The sequence below is a fragment of the Watersipora subatra genome, chromosome 9 (genome assembly GCF_963576615.1).
Source record: "Watersipora subatra chromosome 9, tzWatSuba1.1, whole genome shotgun sequence".
Lineage (NCBI taxonomy): Eukaryota > Metazoa > Bryozoa > Gymnolaemata > Cheilostomatida > Watersiporidae > Watersipora > Watersipora subatra.
The window spans coordinates 23,686,329-23,704,904 of NC_088716.1; the positions used below are offsets into that span (position 1 = coordinate 23,686,329).

General features: G+C 33.0%; 1 protein-coding gene across 1 annotated transcript in view; it reads right to left on the minus strand.

Annotated features, from left to right (window-relative positions):
- The window catches only part of LOC137403701 (NFX1-type zinc finger-containing protein 1-like), a 65,680-nt gene that overhangs the window by 10,156 nt on the left and 36,948 nt on the right, over positions 1-18,576 (minus strand). The window contains exons 11-14 of the mRNA XM_068089714.1: positions 14,923-15,132; positions 14,649-14,780; positions 11,753-11,945; positions 4,227-4,394 (exon numbers count right to left, since the gene is read on the minus strand). Coding sequence (XP_067945815.1) covers positions 4,227-4,394; positions 11,753-11,945; positions 14,649-14,780; positions 14,923-15,132 — 703 coding nt within the window. The remainder of the gene's footprint in view (positions 1-4,226; positions 4,395-11,752; positions 11,946-14,648; positions 14,781-14,922; positions 15,133-18,576) is intronic.

Sequence of the window (18,576 nt, forward strand, 5' to 3'; positions counted from 1 at the left end):
TATGTTAGTGCTAAAACTTGCTTAAAAGCTGGCTCGTATCTCAAGTTTCTCGTACGTTAGAGCACTCATAAGTTGAAGTATTACTGTATATATATATATACATATATATATATATATATATATATATATATATATATATATATATATATACATATATATATATAGTTGTATTAGTGTAATGTAAATATTAAAAGCACATAACAGTTAATTAATCACACAGACCTGATTGACTAACAGATAACTGCTATTATATTGATATAGTGATATTATAGTGATGCATATTCTATATTATAATATAATTTAATTTGCACATTGATTGATGATTTTTTTCTACTATTTCTTTATGAAATTAACATTTATAGCATAATATACATTTACATATCTATACCTATACACATACATATATACATACCATAAAACGTTTAATCAAACCCCAAAGCGTTTTATTTTTCAACCTTTCCTCTATAATGCCGGTCAATTAGAGGCAGTGCTCAAATAGAAACCGGCGGTGCATTTTTCTAATGGCTCGTCAACATTTTCGAAAGATAAATTTAGCCCTATTGCGAGTGAAGCAAATGTCCCCTATAATTTGCTCACTTTTTCCAGTGGAACGATATTAAACCTTTTGGATGCAATAAATCTGCCAATTTACTTCCAACTTGCCAAAGGTCTCCTAATAAATATGCATTGGAAAGCCGAGAAATACCTCTACCAGTTGATATATATCGCCTGCAATTAACCTGCAATGATATTATAGCCTGCGTCCTGTTTTGCAATTTGTTGGAACTTTCAATTTTTATTTCATTATAAATTTAAAGATATATCTTTATTTCATATCTATATCTAACAATGTTGCATCAAAGTTCATTGCACTCATTGATATGTTTGCTACATTTTGCAGCCAAAACTAGCTTCTTATGTGCAATAGAAAAGGAGTTACGAGCGTCTATTAATTGTATGATCAGATTATCGCAAGGATGCTATTAAATAACATGCTATAAATCTGCATATTTATAAATTATACAACAATAATCTACCAAATGATACAAATATATATTCATGAACAAGTGACATAACCAAACCATACTTAGATTATATGCAGAAACAAAAATTTACGTTTTTAAAGCAAAAATAATTCCATCGTTTCCTCGGATAGCTGTGTTCCGATTGTTGCTTTCGATGGAACAAACATCTTCTAGTTGTCAAATACCTTCCACAATATCTTCTGGCCTCAAATTTTTTTCTGCACTGCTGCACTAGTTGATATTAGCATTCAAACACTTTTTTTGGCAGAGCAAAAATGTTGCGCGCTGTATTTAGCACCAATGCAGCACGTAAAAGTTTGCTTGCTAAAAACAGTTTGTTTGCGAAACCTTTAGTTTAAAATATGCGAACCTGTTTTTATATGCATGTCATTCGCAGTATTAAGATCGTGTTAAACAAGGAATTATCCTGAACCAGTTAGTAATTATTTCTATGGCGTTGTGTTGAAAGTTCCACTTACAATCGTAAATTTAAACCATTTTTATGTATGTACATACATGTAGTACTGCGAAGTATCAAGACCGCGTTAAACAAAGAACCACTATTAGTATGAGACAGTAATTTTTTTATAGCGTTGCTTTGAAAGTTCATCTATCATCGTAATTTTCTATATATGTAGGCTACTTTGAAGTAAAAAGATTGCATTAAACAGAGAATTACTACTAGCCTAAGACTGTTATTGATTATTGCTACGATGTTGCTTTTAAAGTTTTAACGAAAAAAAACAAAAAGCATTGGAATTGGACAACAAGAGAATGAACTGATTTTGATATAAACGATTCATTATTAATAAAATTTTGTGGCCACTTTTCTACTGATCAGTTGATATTATGGACTCAAAAAGATCAAATAATGTCCAAGTGGTGGTCAAATGAATGTTGCGTTCAATTAGAGAGTGGCGGTCAATTTTTCAACCCTTCTCTCAAGACGGTGGTCAATTGAAGGTGGCATTCAATTAGAGGTGGCATTCAATTAGAGGTGGCATTCAATTAGAGGTTTTATGGTAAGTCTGTTGTGTTACAATTACAATAAAATTACAACAATTCTTGCATAGAAGTGTGTGTATGAAAAAGTTACCGTTCCACCATTAGCTATCCATCAAAACTCTGAATACAATGATACTGGTACATCTCCATACTGATACAAATGTAAAAATGAGATATTGTGCTGTCTTTGTATGACTGAACAGTGAGAGAATGTAGAGGCCATACCTACTCAACATAACACAATAGTCCCTGTGAAATTTACTGACCTTCACTGGCGATATAGCAATTGAACCTTACAAAAAGCCGGAAATTGATATTCACGAAAACGCAAAAAAGCAACGTGTTTCATAGAGTTAATAGAATTTAACTGCCAAATTTTAATTTTGAAAAAATCAATTGTTGATATCGTTTTGCCGAAAACAAATTAGCCCTAATACGGCAAAGACGAAAAAGCGTCGCGTTTCATAGAGCTAAAAGAGTTCATAGAGTCTAAATTAATTTGGTGTGAAAACGGAAAAGGATGTATACGTATTGTAGTAAGAGTGAGCAATTGAAAGAGCTTCAGTTTTCTCGTGGTTAAAGCGCTGGATTATTAAACTGCATTCAAAAACGACGTACGTATAGTGTTATATCTATTATATATACAACTTCCATGACATTTTAGCTCATCATGATAGATCGTCAGATGTGTTGACAAAACAGAGAACAGGTAGCTGCGCAGCTGTTTATAAATATTAAAAGGCGATCGATTTGTGCAAGTGTTACAGTATCCGTTTACCAATCTGAATACCATGAGTTGGAGTATTGTCGAAAGTTATATTTTATTCTAACCTTGATCTCTGGATGCAAAAAGACAACCAACAGGTAGTACCACTCGTTATATAGTAAACAATTATTTTTGCTTCATTGTAGATGTATAAAATATTTGTAATTAGTTTTACTTTGCGGAGTAGACTTTGTTTTTTAGGAAAAATGAGCAAATTGTTGTAAATCAGCATCGAAGATGCGCATTACCTATCAACTTGTTGTAAAGATTACCGCAATCATGGTCTATAAATCAAGTTAAGTTGATCAGAAAAAAAGGAAAAGTTGTGGAAGCAAACTAATAATACTGCAGTTACGGTACAGCCCACAAACTGAAAAGTTAAACCATAACTGTCACGTACAACTTTTATTGTAGTTTCTAGGTAAATCAGCCACGCTGATTCCGATTATGTACTCAAAATAAAGATTGGTCCACTAACCTTCAAAGTCATTTAAGCTTTTTTAAAGCGTTTCAATATCCGTTTCGAAAACAACACAATCGGCATTACAAGCTCCGCCCATAAATATGTGACGAAACCTAGCTTTTTCAGGAACAGAAGTTAGGAATGTTTAGTCCGATTTAGAAGAATAGAGATGGTTGTCTTAAAACCCATTATTATCTAAATCCAGCCTGTAAAATAATCACAGTTTTTTTATGAAAGGTATATAAATTATTTAAAATTGCTCGTAGCTTGTTACATGATGTTTAAATAGGCTGGACGCCGAGAAAAATGAGCTCAAAAAGCACGGTTTTATCACAAGCTGGCGTTGTCATCGCGCTTTTTTAAATATGCAATGTTAAATAGCTAATCTACCTTTCAGAAAAGACTGAGATTATTTTTAAGGCTGAATTTAGATATTAATGGATTTTAAAACATTCATCTCTATTATTCTAAATTGGTCGAAACATCCCTACGTAACTTCTGTTCCTAAAAAGCTAGGTTAGGTCACATATTTATGGGCCGAGCTTGTTGTGCCGATCGTGTTGTTTTTGAGACTGATATTAAAACGCTGTAAAAAGACTTCATTACTCTGAAGTTAGTGGACTAATCTTTATTTTGAGTACAAAACCGGAATCAGCGTGTCTGACTTACCTAGTAAATATGATAAAAGTTGTACGTGACAGTTATGGTTTAAGTCTATTTTTTATTTTATTTTCGTATGACTAAAAAGGTGAGTTTGAGAAAATCTTGGAACGGCAATGCACATGTATTTTACTATTCTTATATCATTAAAATCCCTGAAATGTAAACGTTATTGGAACGGAATATATATATAAATTCATTTATACAAACGTGTATAGAAACATGTATATACAATGTATAAATATATAAATTCATTTATACAAAATTTCACATATTATATTTCCCAATCTAAGTAAAGCAAACTCACAGGCACAAAGTGCTGGCAGTCTTCCAACACAACCCATCGCGTTGCTGATGTTATTTCAGGGATGACAACAGGAAGTTGGTTACTCAGAACTTCAATCAATTGAGGCTGGTCACAGTTTGGACACATGAGAGGACAGGGTTCACCACAGAATCCATTGCAGTGATACGCCTAAGATAAAACAGACCTGATCACTTAGCGCCAATCTAGAAACTGGGTCAAGTGTATCCAAATTTAATCTGAATTGACAACGACAATCTATTTTGGGATGTTTTGTACATATCCAAGCAAAATTATAACAAGCCCTAGAACAATGCATTGACAACCTGGTTAGCTAAGCTGTACACATAATCCAGATGAGTCCCTTACGTTATTTTGCCAAAGCAAATAATTCAGCAAAGTTTGAGTTTTTATGAAATGTTCTTTAATGTTCCATTTTTAGCGGCGCAGAGGAAACAAGTTTCTGATATTCATCTGTTCGAATTTGGTGGCAGGTAGTAGGAGTGGAACCAACTAGATTTGTTTGAACTACTGTAGTCGAAAGTGGATAAAAGTGTTGAGTACAATTAGCCAAAAGAATATTTGTTACAGAAATATCTATCATACTAACATAGAGTTTGTTGAGATACTTGAAAGCAAAGAAATCAATTATTCTATTATTGAAAAGCTAAAGTCAATATTTTTATCATTCATTAAAGCTTTTTGACATTATATAAATGAAATCATATTCTGTTGTCATCAGTCTAATCTGAAGTTATGAATAAACTACTACTGTTATTCAAACACTGGAAGGACTCAGTAATTTAAACCTTTGAAGTAGCCACATTATTAACTTCAATCAAGAAACATAACAGAATTAATAACCATCCTAATGAAAAGGCTCTTGCAGTTGCTTCATTTTGTCGTGGAAACATTTTAAAACCTGTAATGAAAAGCGACAAACCTATATAAAATCAAAACTTCTAGCTAGTTTCTGTTAGTTCTGTTTCTGACACCTTTTTATTGTAGTTCTACAATAGCACTATTTGTTACAAACAGTGCAGCAACTAAATGATCTACTCGCTGATAGCTTTAACTCTTATACTACCAAATGAATTTCTTTATCACGACATGAGTATTTAGTCAAACCTCATTCTTAAAAAAAGGTGCGTATAAATGTTTATAACTTTTGAACCACGTGGTCTATCAACAATATTTTTATAGCAAATTAATCAGTATAAAATGTTATGTTAGTTGATGCCACAAAAAATATTACAGATGCGTTGCAGAACAAGAGGGAACACTTTTCGGCCATCTTGAAATGACCGTCAGCATGTTCGAGTCCGATGATTTATCAACATTATTAGTTTACTAACTATTATTACTGATGAAAATAATTACTCTCATTAGTACTATTGTTCAATTAAAATTCTCTCAAATCTATAGATCTAAAACTAGTCAAATTTGTGGCTGTAATGCTTCTGACACGCCTGGTCATTGCTAATAAAAAATTGCCATAAAAATAAGTTTTTGCAAAGCGAAACTATGCTTAGGATGTCAACAAATTTTCATTGGCTCAACAAATGCAATTAATTGCTTATTTTCATTCAAGTGTAGATACAACTAGCTGTGCTACTCGAATTGCCCGGGTATTAAATATCAACTCATAAACAATGAGAGATAATGAAAGTTGTCTGCCACTTGTTATTAGCCTGTCACAATTGCCAATGGATAATTTGAGTGAGCTTACTAAGAGCTATCCTTATGACGTTACATCTTTGCTTTGCATAGTGACCGAAAGCAGTAGCCTATTTGCTCCAATATAGCGACTTATATTGCCTAGCAAATCTATCAAGCCTGCTTGGTTTACTTAGTAAGGTGTTTGACTAGTGAATGGAAGGTACCGAGATCAAATCTTCTGCGATACGGATTCTTAATTCCAAAATATTAATAGTTATAGCTAAACACATACAACGGCGACAAACTTTGAGAAATATATATTGATATATTATCATGAACTAGTACCCTGGCAGTCTAGCACCGCTATCAGAGATCATCGGGTGTGCCGTAAAGCACGGAGAATAACTATATCCACAATAACTCTAACCCTGTGGAGGGAGGTTAATGGCACAGATGATAGAATGCTGGGTGACAAAATTGAAGTTTAGTTAGTAACATGTTCGACTGGCAAATGGGAGGTACCGAGATTAAATCTTCTGCTTTATGAAGTCTTAATTCCAAGACTTTAATAATAACTATAGCCGCATACGCGTGTAGCATAGATACATACAAATTTTGAGAAATTTATATATAGACTAGCTGTGCTATCCGGCATTGCCGGATAGCACTAATAATCCGGCAGGTAATAAAAAAGTCTTTGGACAGAAAATTGATTTGTATTTAACATATAACAACATTTGCAGTTCTAACTTATAAACTACATATCATGAGAGAAGTGTTTTGTGTAATTGAAATAAATTAAAAGAAAAACTAGAAACAACTGTAAAGGTTTTCAAACTTTGTCAAACAACTGTAAGTTTTAAACTTCATATGATTAGGAAAAGGTTTTGTGCAGGACAACTAAATTAAAAATAAATAAAACAACTGTAAAGGTTTTAAAATAACTGTAAATTTAAAATTCCATAACTTGAAAAAAGTTTTTCGGTGAAACAAATTAGAAGGAAAAATAAAAATGTAAAGGTGTTTAAATGTAAATGTGAAATCATTAGCAAGTAATGGCTACATATAGTCTGTTTCGCTACGATTACAATAAAAAATTATTCGGTATATAATTATATGATTTCAGTTCGTTTCAGTGTTGACTTGCAAAACTTGGTATGTAGGCTAATACCGTAGGCTATAGATGTACATAGAGATGTACATATAGCACTCTATGTACACTCTACCCTACAGATATTACTCCACTCCACTACTCTCTCTACTCCACTCCGCTCCACTCTACACTCCACTCTACTCTATAGATGTACATAGAGTGGTATAGAAACCCATAGTCATTATCTAATGCAATCACCTCCTGGTAAAAATCCTCATAATTGAAAATAGTGCCAAAATACTATGTTAACTTTTGTAACGATAGGTACCTACAATGGCTTTAGTGCATTTTGTGTTTATGATCGGCAGGCCCGAGATAATATAACATTACAATGTACTACGTGGAGAGTTCCTATCTTTGAGACAGACGTGTAGCACAAACGCTGAGTCACACTTAAATGAATTTATTTTACTAAACACATACTTGAAGGAAGTTTTTCCACGACCAAACATGAGCGAAGCGATTGTTTGGGAGATTTATGATAAATGCATATGTGCACACAGCTCACGAAAATTATTCATTAACGGACGTCGCAAACCCTTGTACCGAAATTTCATCAACGAATTTAACCATTTTTCAATCGAATCGTTTAGGTATAATAACGATAAAAAACACAAATAAACCTATTTAAATATGTTATCAAGTCTTTATTATTTGTAGAAAATTTCCTAAACCTTACCCATCTGATCGAATTATACATAAACAGACAGATTAATTTGGCCTGAAATCGTAATTAAAACTCGACAAGCCTTATTTTTATCAAACTTAAGACCGGCAAACGAAACGCCAAGCGACAGAGAATAGAACCATTAAGCCGTGCGCATTTCACCAGTAAAACCATGCACATTTCACCAGCCTATAGCATTGTCGAATTGCCAAAGGTTTCTGTAATTAACGTAGAAGTACTGAAAAAGCAATCATTGCTTTTTTTGTCAATTTCAAAGTAACTGACATTTTTGACATTTATGAGTACTTTGGTATTCCAACTGATGTCCAAAGCAGTGAAAGTAAAGGAAATGACGATGATATTTTTTTAACGATTTTTATGAGATTATTACAATATTTAATTATAAGAATAATTATTCGATTTTATAAGATTTAATTATAAGAATAATTATTCGATTTTATAAGATTTAGTTTTAAGAATAAGCATTCGAATCTACAAATTGAAGTATATAGTGACCGATGTTGAACAATATGTTACTGTTATTATTTTTCTAAATAGTTTTGTTAAATAGACTTTCTAAAAATCTATATAAATATACCAACTTTTTAATATTATTAGCTATGACGTTTTGAAATGTAAACAAAATTTTGCATTGGTTTTTTATTATTACTGTATTACTATATTAATAATATTGGTTATTCTAATAATATCAGTGCGTTTTACTTCTAATATTGCATTTCTCCTATTGCAGGGAGAGATATAAACATATAATCTTTTCCTTTCATTATTGCTGTTTGTTGTACATAATAACACCCAGTACATTACAGCTACCATTGCAGTTATCCTATTGCACTGCAGTGCCATTTGACTGCTTATATTGCGTTTCTCAACCCTCAGTACCCTTTCCTTTTTCCAATATCACTTTGGTCGTGGGCTGTATGACAGGGGAATCTTTAGTAATATGTATTTTAGTAAACTTTAAACTTTTACCAGAAATTTTATCATTTATTCGTTTGAAAACTATTTTTATTATAACGAATACCATATATACCGTATAACGATACAGACAGCTCGGCATGGTGAGTTCAGCGTTTCCCGGTTAATAAAAAAGTCCTTATGCAGAAGAATTATTTTTGTTTAAAATATACAACATTTACCATGCTAACTTTTAAACTTCATATCATGAGAAATGTGTTTTTGTGCAGTTCAAATAAATTAAGAGAAAAATAAACAATGAGTACATGAAAGTGTGTGTATAAAAAACTTACTGTTGCAGTAAAAACTCGTTATATTCAAAGTTTTGATGGACAATACTGGTACTTCTCGAACTGGTACAAATGTAAAAATGAGATACTAGACTTTCTTTGTCTGATACTTTGTCTGACTGAACGGAGAGAATGTGGAGACAATTATTACTCGATTTAAAATATTTACATTCCTTCTTTTGTAAAGCACTTAGGTTTTACAGATTTACCAAAACCAGAAACATATAGGTGTAAAAGTTGAAAATTCTAAATTAAGACTAGAAATTCCTCTGTCATACAGCTCACGACCAAAGCGATAATGGAAAAAAGAAAGGGTACTGCTGGTTGTTGAAAAAGTAATTGTCAGCAGGAATTGACAGAGTATAGTGTAAATGAGAGTTGTTCGAGATGATATAAAATAAATTTGAGAGAGCATCATCATCATCTGGAAACAAAGGGGCTGCCAAGTCTATGTCATTTACACCGCCTACAACATCTACTAAAGAATTCTCTGAATCAGATGAGTTGTTGTTATTAATTTGAGTAGCGTGTTGAACATTAGCATTTGATGTTGATGGTTGCTGTGAGGACCTTTTATTTATCCTCCTATTGAGCTGTAATAATTAAGAGACACGTGGACGGTCACTGTGTCGGCCACTGCGTGGTGTTCTGGGAAGTTGTATGTCCATGGCAGTTGTCAAGTTGTTTTGAAATTAAATTCAAAAAGTCAATTATGCAAAACAAAAGGTTGTATAAAAATTACACATAATCTACTACTATCTCAAACCTATGTTTTACAACAATAAAATAAATATTAATTAAAGCTGTAGGCCTAACCTACTGTACTGTTTGTATTTTAACAACATCAATAATGAAATATGTTTATTATATCTCTGAAATGCAATGTTAAAAGTAAAATGGCAAGCTGTTGTGTAATATACGCAGTTTGAAAGTTGGTTGAGTTAAATGTAGAATGGTTTTAATAGCAATCTGTAACAAAAAGCAACATCAGAATTCACGCGGCTGGAAGTTTTCTGCAAACTGGAGCAAAATAAAAAAATGTTATCATCATAAAGGGGTATTGTAGTTTGGCCCTAGCTCGTGCATAAGATGTAAAGAATTTTGGCTAATGTTCTAAATAATTTAATGAAACCTTCGGTAATTGGACAAATAAAACATAGACTGATAAACTGTGTACCACAATATTATACCCTATAAATCGGTCTACGCCTCAAACGGTCTACGTTTATTACAGAAACCTTTGGATAAATAAATTCAAAAGATTATTCTTATAATTAAGTCTTATAATAATTTTATAAAATCGAATAATTATTTTTATAATTAAATACTTTTGCAAGATATTAAAAATGGAAAGCTATTAGAAACCTTTGGCAATTGGACAATGCCATTAGCTGGTGAAGTGTGCACGTTTTGCTCGTGAAATACGCACGACATAATGGTTCTACTTTCGGTCGCACGGCTTTTATCGGCGTTTCGTTGGCCGGTCTTAATTTTGATTTAAAAAGGCTTGTCAGGTTTTAATATCGATTTTAGGCCAAACTAATCTGTCTAACTATGTATAATCCAATCAAATAGGCTGTCTAGCTATGTATTATCCAATCAGATAGGCTGTCTAGTTATGTATTATCCAATCAGATAGGCAAGTTTTAGAATATTGTCTACAAATTTCAAAGACTTGGTAACACATTTAAATAGGTTTATATGTTTTGTATCGTTATTATACTTAAACGACTCCATTGAAAAATAGTTAAATTTGTTGATGAGATTTCGGTACAAGGGTTTGTGACGGTGTTGATGAATAATTTTCGTGAGTTGTGTGCACATATGCATTTATCATAAAGCTCTCAAAAAATTGCTTCGCTCGTGTTTGGTCGTGGGAAAATGTGTCATAGTACAAAAATTATCTTAAACAAACAAACGCAAAAGGTAATATTAATTAAAAATAAAAAAGCACATATGGCGTGTGTAACCCTGAAAAGTATATGCAGAGTATGATATACATCATTTTTGTCGTAAGAGCAATGAAAATGATAAGAATGACTTAGCCTTGTGGTTATGTGACCATGTTAGTAAACATGTGACTTGAATATCATGAGTTCAAATCTACTACGAAGGTGGTATTTTATTGCTAGAATTTATTGCTTTAACTGGACAGACAAATGACAAAAAACATTAAAATTTATATCTAATGTTTGAATACATAAACTAGCAACAAAAAAGCTTTGATACATGTCACAAAGCTGTCTAATATTTGGGTGTAAGTAAAAAAATTTTTATTACATGCAGTAAACAATATGAATTTCAATTCATTCCTATTTCATTGCCTTCTGGTGATTAAGCCATCAACTACCATACAAATAGGGAAGGTGAATCGGGACGCTACTACAGAACCGAGAACAATATTTGTAAATGCTCTGTGCTAGTGATGCGCCCTGAGAGCATCCGGAGAGCCATGATAAACAAACCTATCTATCAGGCAGCCACTGCAACAGGATCAAAATTTTAGCATGCCACGGCCTGCTTTGAAAATACTGAATACCATTTTCTTCCTGTCGAAAGAGTGCATCTGGTCCAGCGGAAGCTAGAAATGATTTAAACACTTGCATGCAGCACTATGGAGAACGTCCAGCATTCCAAATTCCTAAGAATTAGCTGTCTATTTATCTCTAGTTGTTTAGGAGTAAGAACATCGGTGTATTGCAGGAAAGAGAATGAACAGGTACATGGGTTTGCAAGTTATCTACTTGGTATCATAGTTTATATGTAGTTTATACTAGCAGCTTACCCCGTGACAAAACTTGCATACGATCATCTTGTCACATGACTTGTCACATGGTACAATAGAGCAAGCATCTCCACAGTCTCTCTCACACAGTTTGGTATGCTTGCATCCAAACTGACAGTTAGTGTCCTCAGTTGTTATGATAAACTCGCAGGTGCTTGAACAGTCCTTAGAGCACCAAACACCATGGCTACATCTACAAATGCAGTTCAATTTTAGCGCCCGCTTTCATTAATTTATAGAAAGGTTTTTACAGTATTTGCCTAAAACGCTTTCGTTTAGAATGTTGGCAGCATCTCTACACATAAGGCAGTGCTTTCCTTAAGGTCGCGTAAGGTCGGACCCTCTACGACTGATCTCACAATCTCACAACTCTTATTTTAAATGAAACAAATTAAAAAACAATTTTAAACAGACATATTCAGAATATATGAAAACAATGTTGTTGGAAGGTCATTCTAAAAATAGTCAACTTTATTGCACAGGACGCAAAACATGATCTTTGACTTTTTTCTTGCCTCTTCTTTTCTATTACCTGATCAAGTGGTTCCTTGTTGGTGAGTGAAATGTACAGATTGTTTTCAGAATTGATGACGTTATGATATTTATTTTTGATATATGGAAGAAGTGAAAATCCAGGTTTACATAAGCAAGTTGTTATGATGACAAACACACTTTCTTCATTTTCACGATTGATTCTTACCCCCCAAGAGCAACAGCTCGCACCACTAATTGGGAAGCTCTGACGTACTGGTATGTGGTTGTAGTTTTACTATCTTATAACATACACATTTGGTAGTTGCTCAAACTCTTTTATTGGATTAGTTCCTCGGCCATCAATATAGATTAATTGGCATTTTGAATACAAGCTACAGAAAGCTGGATAGAAAGAATAGCTCAATGGTTATATTTTTGTGTAGGACTAAACAAGTGCTTACCGCGTAATCAATTTTATATATATGATTGATTGATACTATTGATGATTGTTACTTTCTGAACGTTTTGTGAAGCGTACCTCTCTAAGTTGTGTAGTGAATCTGAAAGTGCTTTCCCTAGATCACATTCTACTGCAGGTTCACATCCTACTGCAGGTTGATTTTTAAAACAAGTTTTTTATTATTAGACCAGTAAGAGTTCAATAGTTCAATACTACTGTAGCTGTAGTGAAAAGGTCTAAAGGATATGTCACTCAGAGTTGAGAACATATTTGACTACTGAATGATTGTCATATATTTAAACAGAAAACATGAAAAATCTTTTTCAATGAATTTTTTTATATTGACTGCTAATTCCTAAGTAATAACCTATATGCTACTTTAGCAGGCCATCATATAGAGATATCCTTAGTGATTGGGATTCAAGCTATAATTTGTATTACACAACATAAGACACAAAGTAAGAAACAGATTTGGGCAGTTAACACGCTTGCTTGAGGAACTCTCAATCTCACAAATGAATTGAATTGATTCTCTGGTATCCTTTACTTATTGTAGAATCGCATTGATTCAGAGCATTCTACCAGTAAGAATTGAATTGAATCTGCTATTTACTATCATCATAGATGAATTGACCCAATTTTTTATTTTCAATAGGCAAAACGGCTCTATTTTGGTTCAAAGTATAAATTTTATTACAAATAGCAAGAAATAGGTTTTAAAGTATACTCTTTCTCAAACAACTTTTAAACTCGTCCCAGCTTATTTAATGTGATTAAAATATTTTGCAAGAATTTCTTGATGTCCTCTTTTGTCTCCACCACGGCTGCCAATCTTCTTATTACTCATTATTTTCATCTCAGTTTTGTGTGCACACAGTTTTGTGTGCACACAAAACTGTGTGCACACAAAACTGAGTGCACACAAGTGTAGTAACTAATAAAACTGCTAGCCAATATCGGCAAAGTAATAAAAACTTAGTCAGCTGATCATTAGAACATCGAGTTGAATATTACCCAATCAGCAACCCATTAAAAATTTTGAAAAAGTTAATTTGTTCACATTCTAAATTTCAACAACTATTCAGTTAAAACGACCAACCAGCAGCATGAGTAGCCTACTGTTTTATTTTTATGTTTGCCTAACACGCTGATTGGTAAATTAATAAGTGATGGTTTTTATTAGCTACTTGAGTGTGGATAGTTGGGATAAATAATAAAATTAACTTTATTAAATGTTTACAGCTTGATGAATACTCATTTTAAGAGAGCATCAAATATATTGTTGCTAATGAAAGCTAAAAGCTTATGTTGAGCCTCCTAAAAAATTTATAAATAGTAGAAAAAATTAAAACAATTTGCCTACTTTCTTCGATTTCACTTACATAATAAAATATTTAATATTTCACAAACAAAAGAGGTGAAAACATGTTTGTAATAGTTGTTTAGCAGCAAATCACAAAAAGTTGTATCTATGTTTGATTTTATAGTCAAGTTTTTCTCATTATGAAATATAACTAAATTGACACCAAAAACTTGCACAAAACTGCAACTTTTATTGGTAATGATCTCTTCTATGAAAACCAGGAAATGGACACATGTTAATCGTGTAGCAACTCGTGTACACGTAAAGTAATTTTGATTACAACCTACCATTAATAATACAATGTTACACAAACAAATTTTTCAAAACGACAAATCTTTATGCAAGTCGGTAGCATTATGACAGGATATTAATGTCAATAAAAATATCTACAAAACATTGTACCAAAACATTTTGCATGATGTAAACATGCCTACTGCCAAATTATTTAAGTGATGTCTTAACAATTCACTTTTCCAGCGTGTGACTCAGTGTCATGCTGCTCAGAGTATTTAGCTGATAACAACAAAGATTTTGTTGGGAAATATAATGGAATTAATACACAGACTTTTGAAAACTTCTTTTGTTCTGTCTAGCCTTACCTGATAAGACAACTCTGATTGCAAGATCGACATTCTCCATTGTCGGTGCAGTCTTGACATGGTTTATCACAGATATGGCCGCACTTTAACCTTTTCCCACAAATCTCTGGACAACTTTGGTGCTGATCGCCACTGAATGGACACATTTAAATAATTTATTTGAGTATTGCACCATTATTAATTATTGTTTTACATTTAAATACATGACTCTTTTAATATTAGTTTTTTCATTACAAGTAGACCTACTACTTATGACAGGTTCAATTATACTTACCATTCATAGCAAGCTCCAGGGCACTTGTGACCACATGTCAGCATGAAGTTACATGGTGTGTCACAGCGATAGCTGTACTTCATAGTCAAGTTTGACAGACAGCTCATAATCTCGGTAGCCTCATGACATTTCATCAGTTTGATCTCATCACATTTAGAGCACATCTTTTCAACTAGTGCCTTGCAAATCTCTGTACATTTCTCTGAGCACCTAGAATTGCAGCAAAAACAGAGAGAACAATAAAATGAAGCGTAATGAACTAGTGGCAATACCATATGTTTAACTTGTGAACAAATGTATTAATTGCATATGATTGCATAAGATAATCAATTCAGGAGATCCAGTTCAGTATTTGAATACAAATTTTCTGTTGAATCGAAAAATCGTTTCGTCAACTGATGTTTATCTTGGAGCTCCAATATACTTATAAGAAACATGAAAATATTGCAGTGCGACTAGATGTCATAATCGCACTATTGCTTGAATCTGAACATTTCAGCCGCGATCAAGTTTTGTTAATTTTAATATTGAAACATCGTGCCAATCAGATCACCTCAAACATTAACAACATCGCATGTGAAAAAGAAAACTGCTGATACCTCAGATAAAATCTACTCCAAATTTGTGTAAGTTTACCTTCAAGGTTGAACATTTGTTTAGGTTATTAGTGTTTATTATTAGCAACAATTTATTCGTTTACTAAGAGCATATAGCGATGTAAGAATCTATTCTATTGCAAGCAGCATTTGAATAGCTTTTTACATCCACTTTTAGTTTGAGGTTGATAAATAAGACTTTGACGGTTGCAAGTATGTATGATGCATAGTGCAAAAACAAGAGACTCACTCCGCTTAGAGCAATAGTTAAATACCAAATCTTAGTGTGTAAAGGATCCGTTGCAACCCTCTACTTCTCCACAGAGAACCAAACCTTTTTAGGGTATGAGGCTAAACATTTGCATTCTATATACATAAATCTGATTGTTTGTTGTTTGTCATCTGGATGTCCAGTTATAGCGATTAAGTTTTAGAAATGAAAAATCCGCTCGGCAGTGGATTTGAACTCAGAACCTTCAGTTCTCTAAACAGGCATACCACCCACTACACTACAGTTGGCAACATTAATTAGTAATTGTGCACATACTTATTACATCGATTAAAATACTTACGGTTAATGTGCTAGGGAAAAATGCTATTGGTTACTTCTAACTTAGCTTATTAGCTACTAGATGCCTTAAAGATTAACACGCGTAACGGTTATTAATCTGGCTTCAGACAGGGCTCTTATTATGGTAAAGATTTAGGTTACCATAAAACCTCTATTTGAACGACACCTCTATTTGAACGCCACCTTTATTTAAATGCCACCTTTATTTGACAGCCACTATAATAGGAGAGGGGTGGAAAAATAGAGCGCTACCCATTATTATTTAAACGCCACCTCTATTTGTTATTATTTCGATACTTTTATGTATGTAAACAACGATTAGCTATTATGATGGATTTGTACTATTTTGCGCTTCGAGCATGCAGTAAAATCTTCTCATTATTTGTGCAAAAAGCAATAAAAGTGCATAAAATTTGTGCTCTGCCAAAAAGTGGGTTAGACACTAAACTTGACCAATGCAGCAGTGCGGAAAAAAAGTTAATGTCAAAGGACACTGCGGAAGATATTAAACAGATATAAGCAAATAAAATGGTTCCAAATAAAAGCAACAATCAGAACGCAACTGGCCGAGTGAACAATGCAAGTATATGTGTTTTAAAATTGTTAATTTGTGTTTCTGCACGTCTTAAAAATATGGTTAGTTAATGCTACTGATAATTTAATATATATTTGTAGCATTTGATAAACTATTATTATACAAAGCATAAATTTGCAGATTTATGACATATTATTTGATAGCTTCCTTGCGGTTATCTTCGCTTTGCTTACATTGGATTGACGCCTATAACTCCTCTTCTATTGCACATAAATAACCAGTTTGGCCGCAAAGTGTAGCAATCATCAATGAGTAAAGCTTGTTAAATATAGTTATAAAATGAAAACATGCTTTGAAACTTAAAACAAAATAAAAGATTTAAAGCCCCAGCTAACTGCAAACCTGGGCCCATCTATAATATCATTGCAGGTTAGTTGAAAGCAATCGGCATCAACCGGTAGATATATTTTTTCAGATTCTCAATGCTCATTTATTTAGAGATCTGCAACAAGCTAGAGGTAAGTGAGCAGATTTATTGCATCCAAATGAGTTAATGTCGCTCCACCAGAAAAAGAGTGAAAAATATAAAGAGTGGAAAACATTTGCTTTGCCCGCAAAGGACTAAACTTATATGTTCAAAATTTTGACAAACAATTTGAAAAATATGCCAACCTCTACTTGAACATCACCTCTAATAAAGCACCATTTTAGAAGAAGGGTTGAGAAGTAAAGCGCCATGGCATTCAAATATAGGTTGTACAGTAGTTTAAGTTACTAGCTTAAGTTACTCAAGTTCACTGGGTAATTATTTGATTATCCATGCAAAGATGGACATTCACCTAGTAAAAATATAAAATATAAATACAGTGTATGTAAATGTAAACTGCAATGCAAGACTTTCCATGCTCTGCCTTCTCTTGGTTCATTAGGCGAGAGAATAGATCAAACTTTATACACCCAGTGTTTGACACACTTTATACACCCAGTGTTTGATGCACTATATACACCCAGTGTTTAATGCACTTTATACACCCAGTGTTTGATACACTGTATACAACCAGTGTTTGATACACTGGATACACCCAGTGTTGGACACATTTTGTACACCCAGTGTTTGACACACTTTATACACCCAGTGTTTGATACGCTGTATACATCCAGTGTTTGACACACTTTATACACCCAGGGTTTAACCCACTTTATACACCCAATGTTTGACACACTTTATACACCCAGTGTTTGACACACTTTATATACACCCAGTGTTTGACACACTTTATACACCCAGTGTTAAACACACTTTATACACCCATTGTTTGATACACTGTATACACCCAGTGTTTGACACATTTTATACACCCAGTGTTTGATACACTGTATACACCCGGTGTTTGACACACTTTATACACCCAGTGTTTGACACACTTTATACGGAAGGCCAACTATGGAAATTAATGGTATTATACTTGGAAACTGGGAAAAAATTAGATAGAACTTTTTTAACTTTGCATTAAAAATGAATTTACACAAATCTTTTGTAGATTTCATCAGAAATTACTGGTATTTTTCTATCATTTGAGATTGTTTTTAATATTGTTGAGGTGATTTTACTACTAGGGCTTTTCTAGATTAAAATCAATAAAACTTGATCGCGATTAAAACACTCACAAAAAATACACGTCAAAATAATATTACTAGTTGTGTGGCTGCTTGTCTCTTTCGTTATTGATATAAGCTATCACGTTCAAGTTGCAGCATTTAGTGTCTATAGTCTGTCAGTCTCTTTGTCAAAGTTAAACAATAAACATCATAGTCACACTTTCATTTAAATGCAATTGTTTTAACCACGGTCGAGATTTGTCAATTTGAATCCTGGCAATTAGATCACCTAAAATGCCAAAAAAAATTGCAAACAATAAAAAAATACTGATACTTTTTGATATTATCTACAG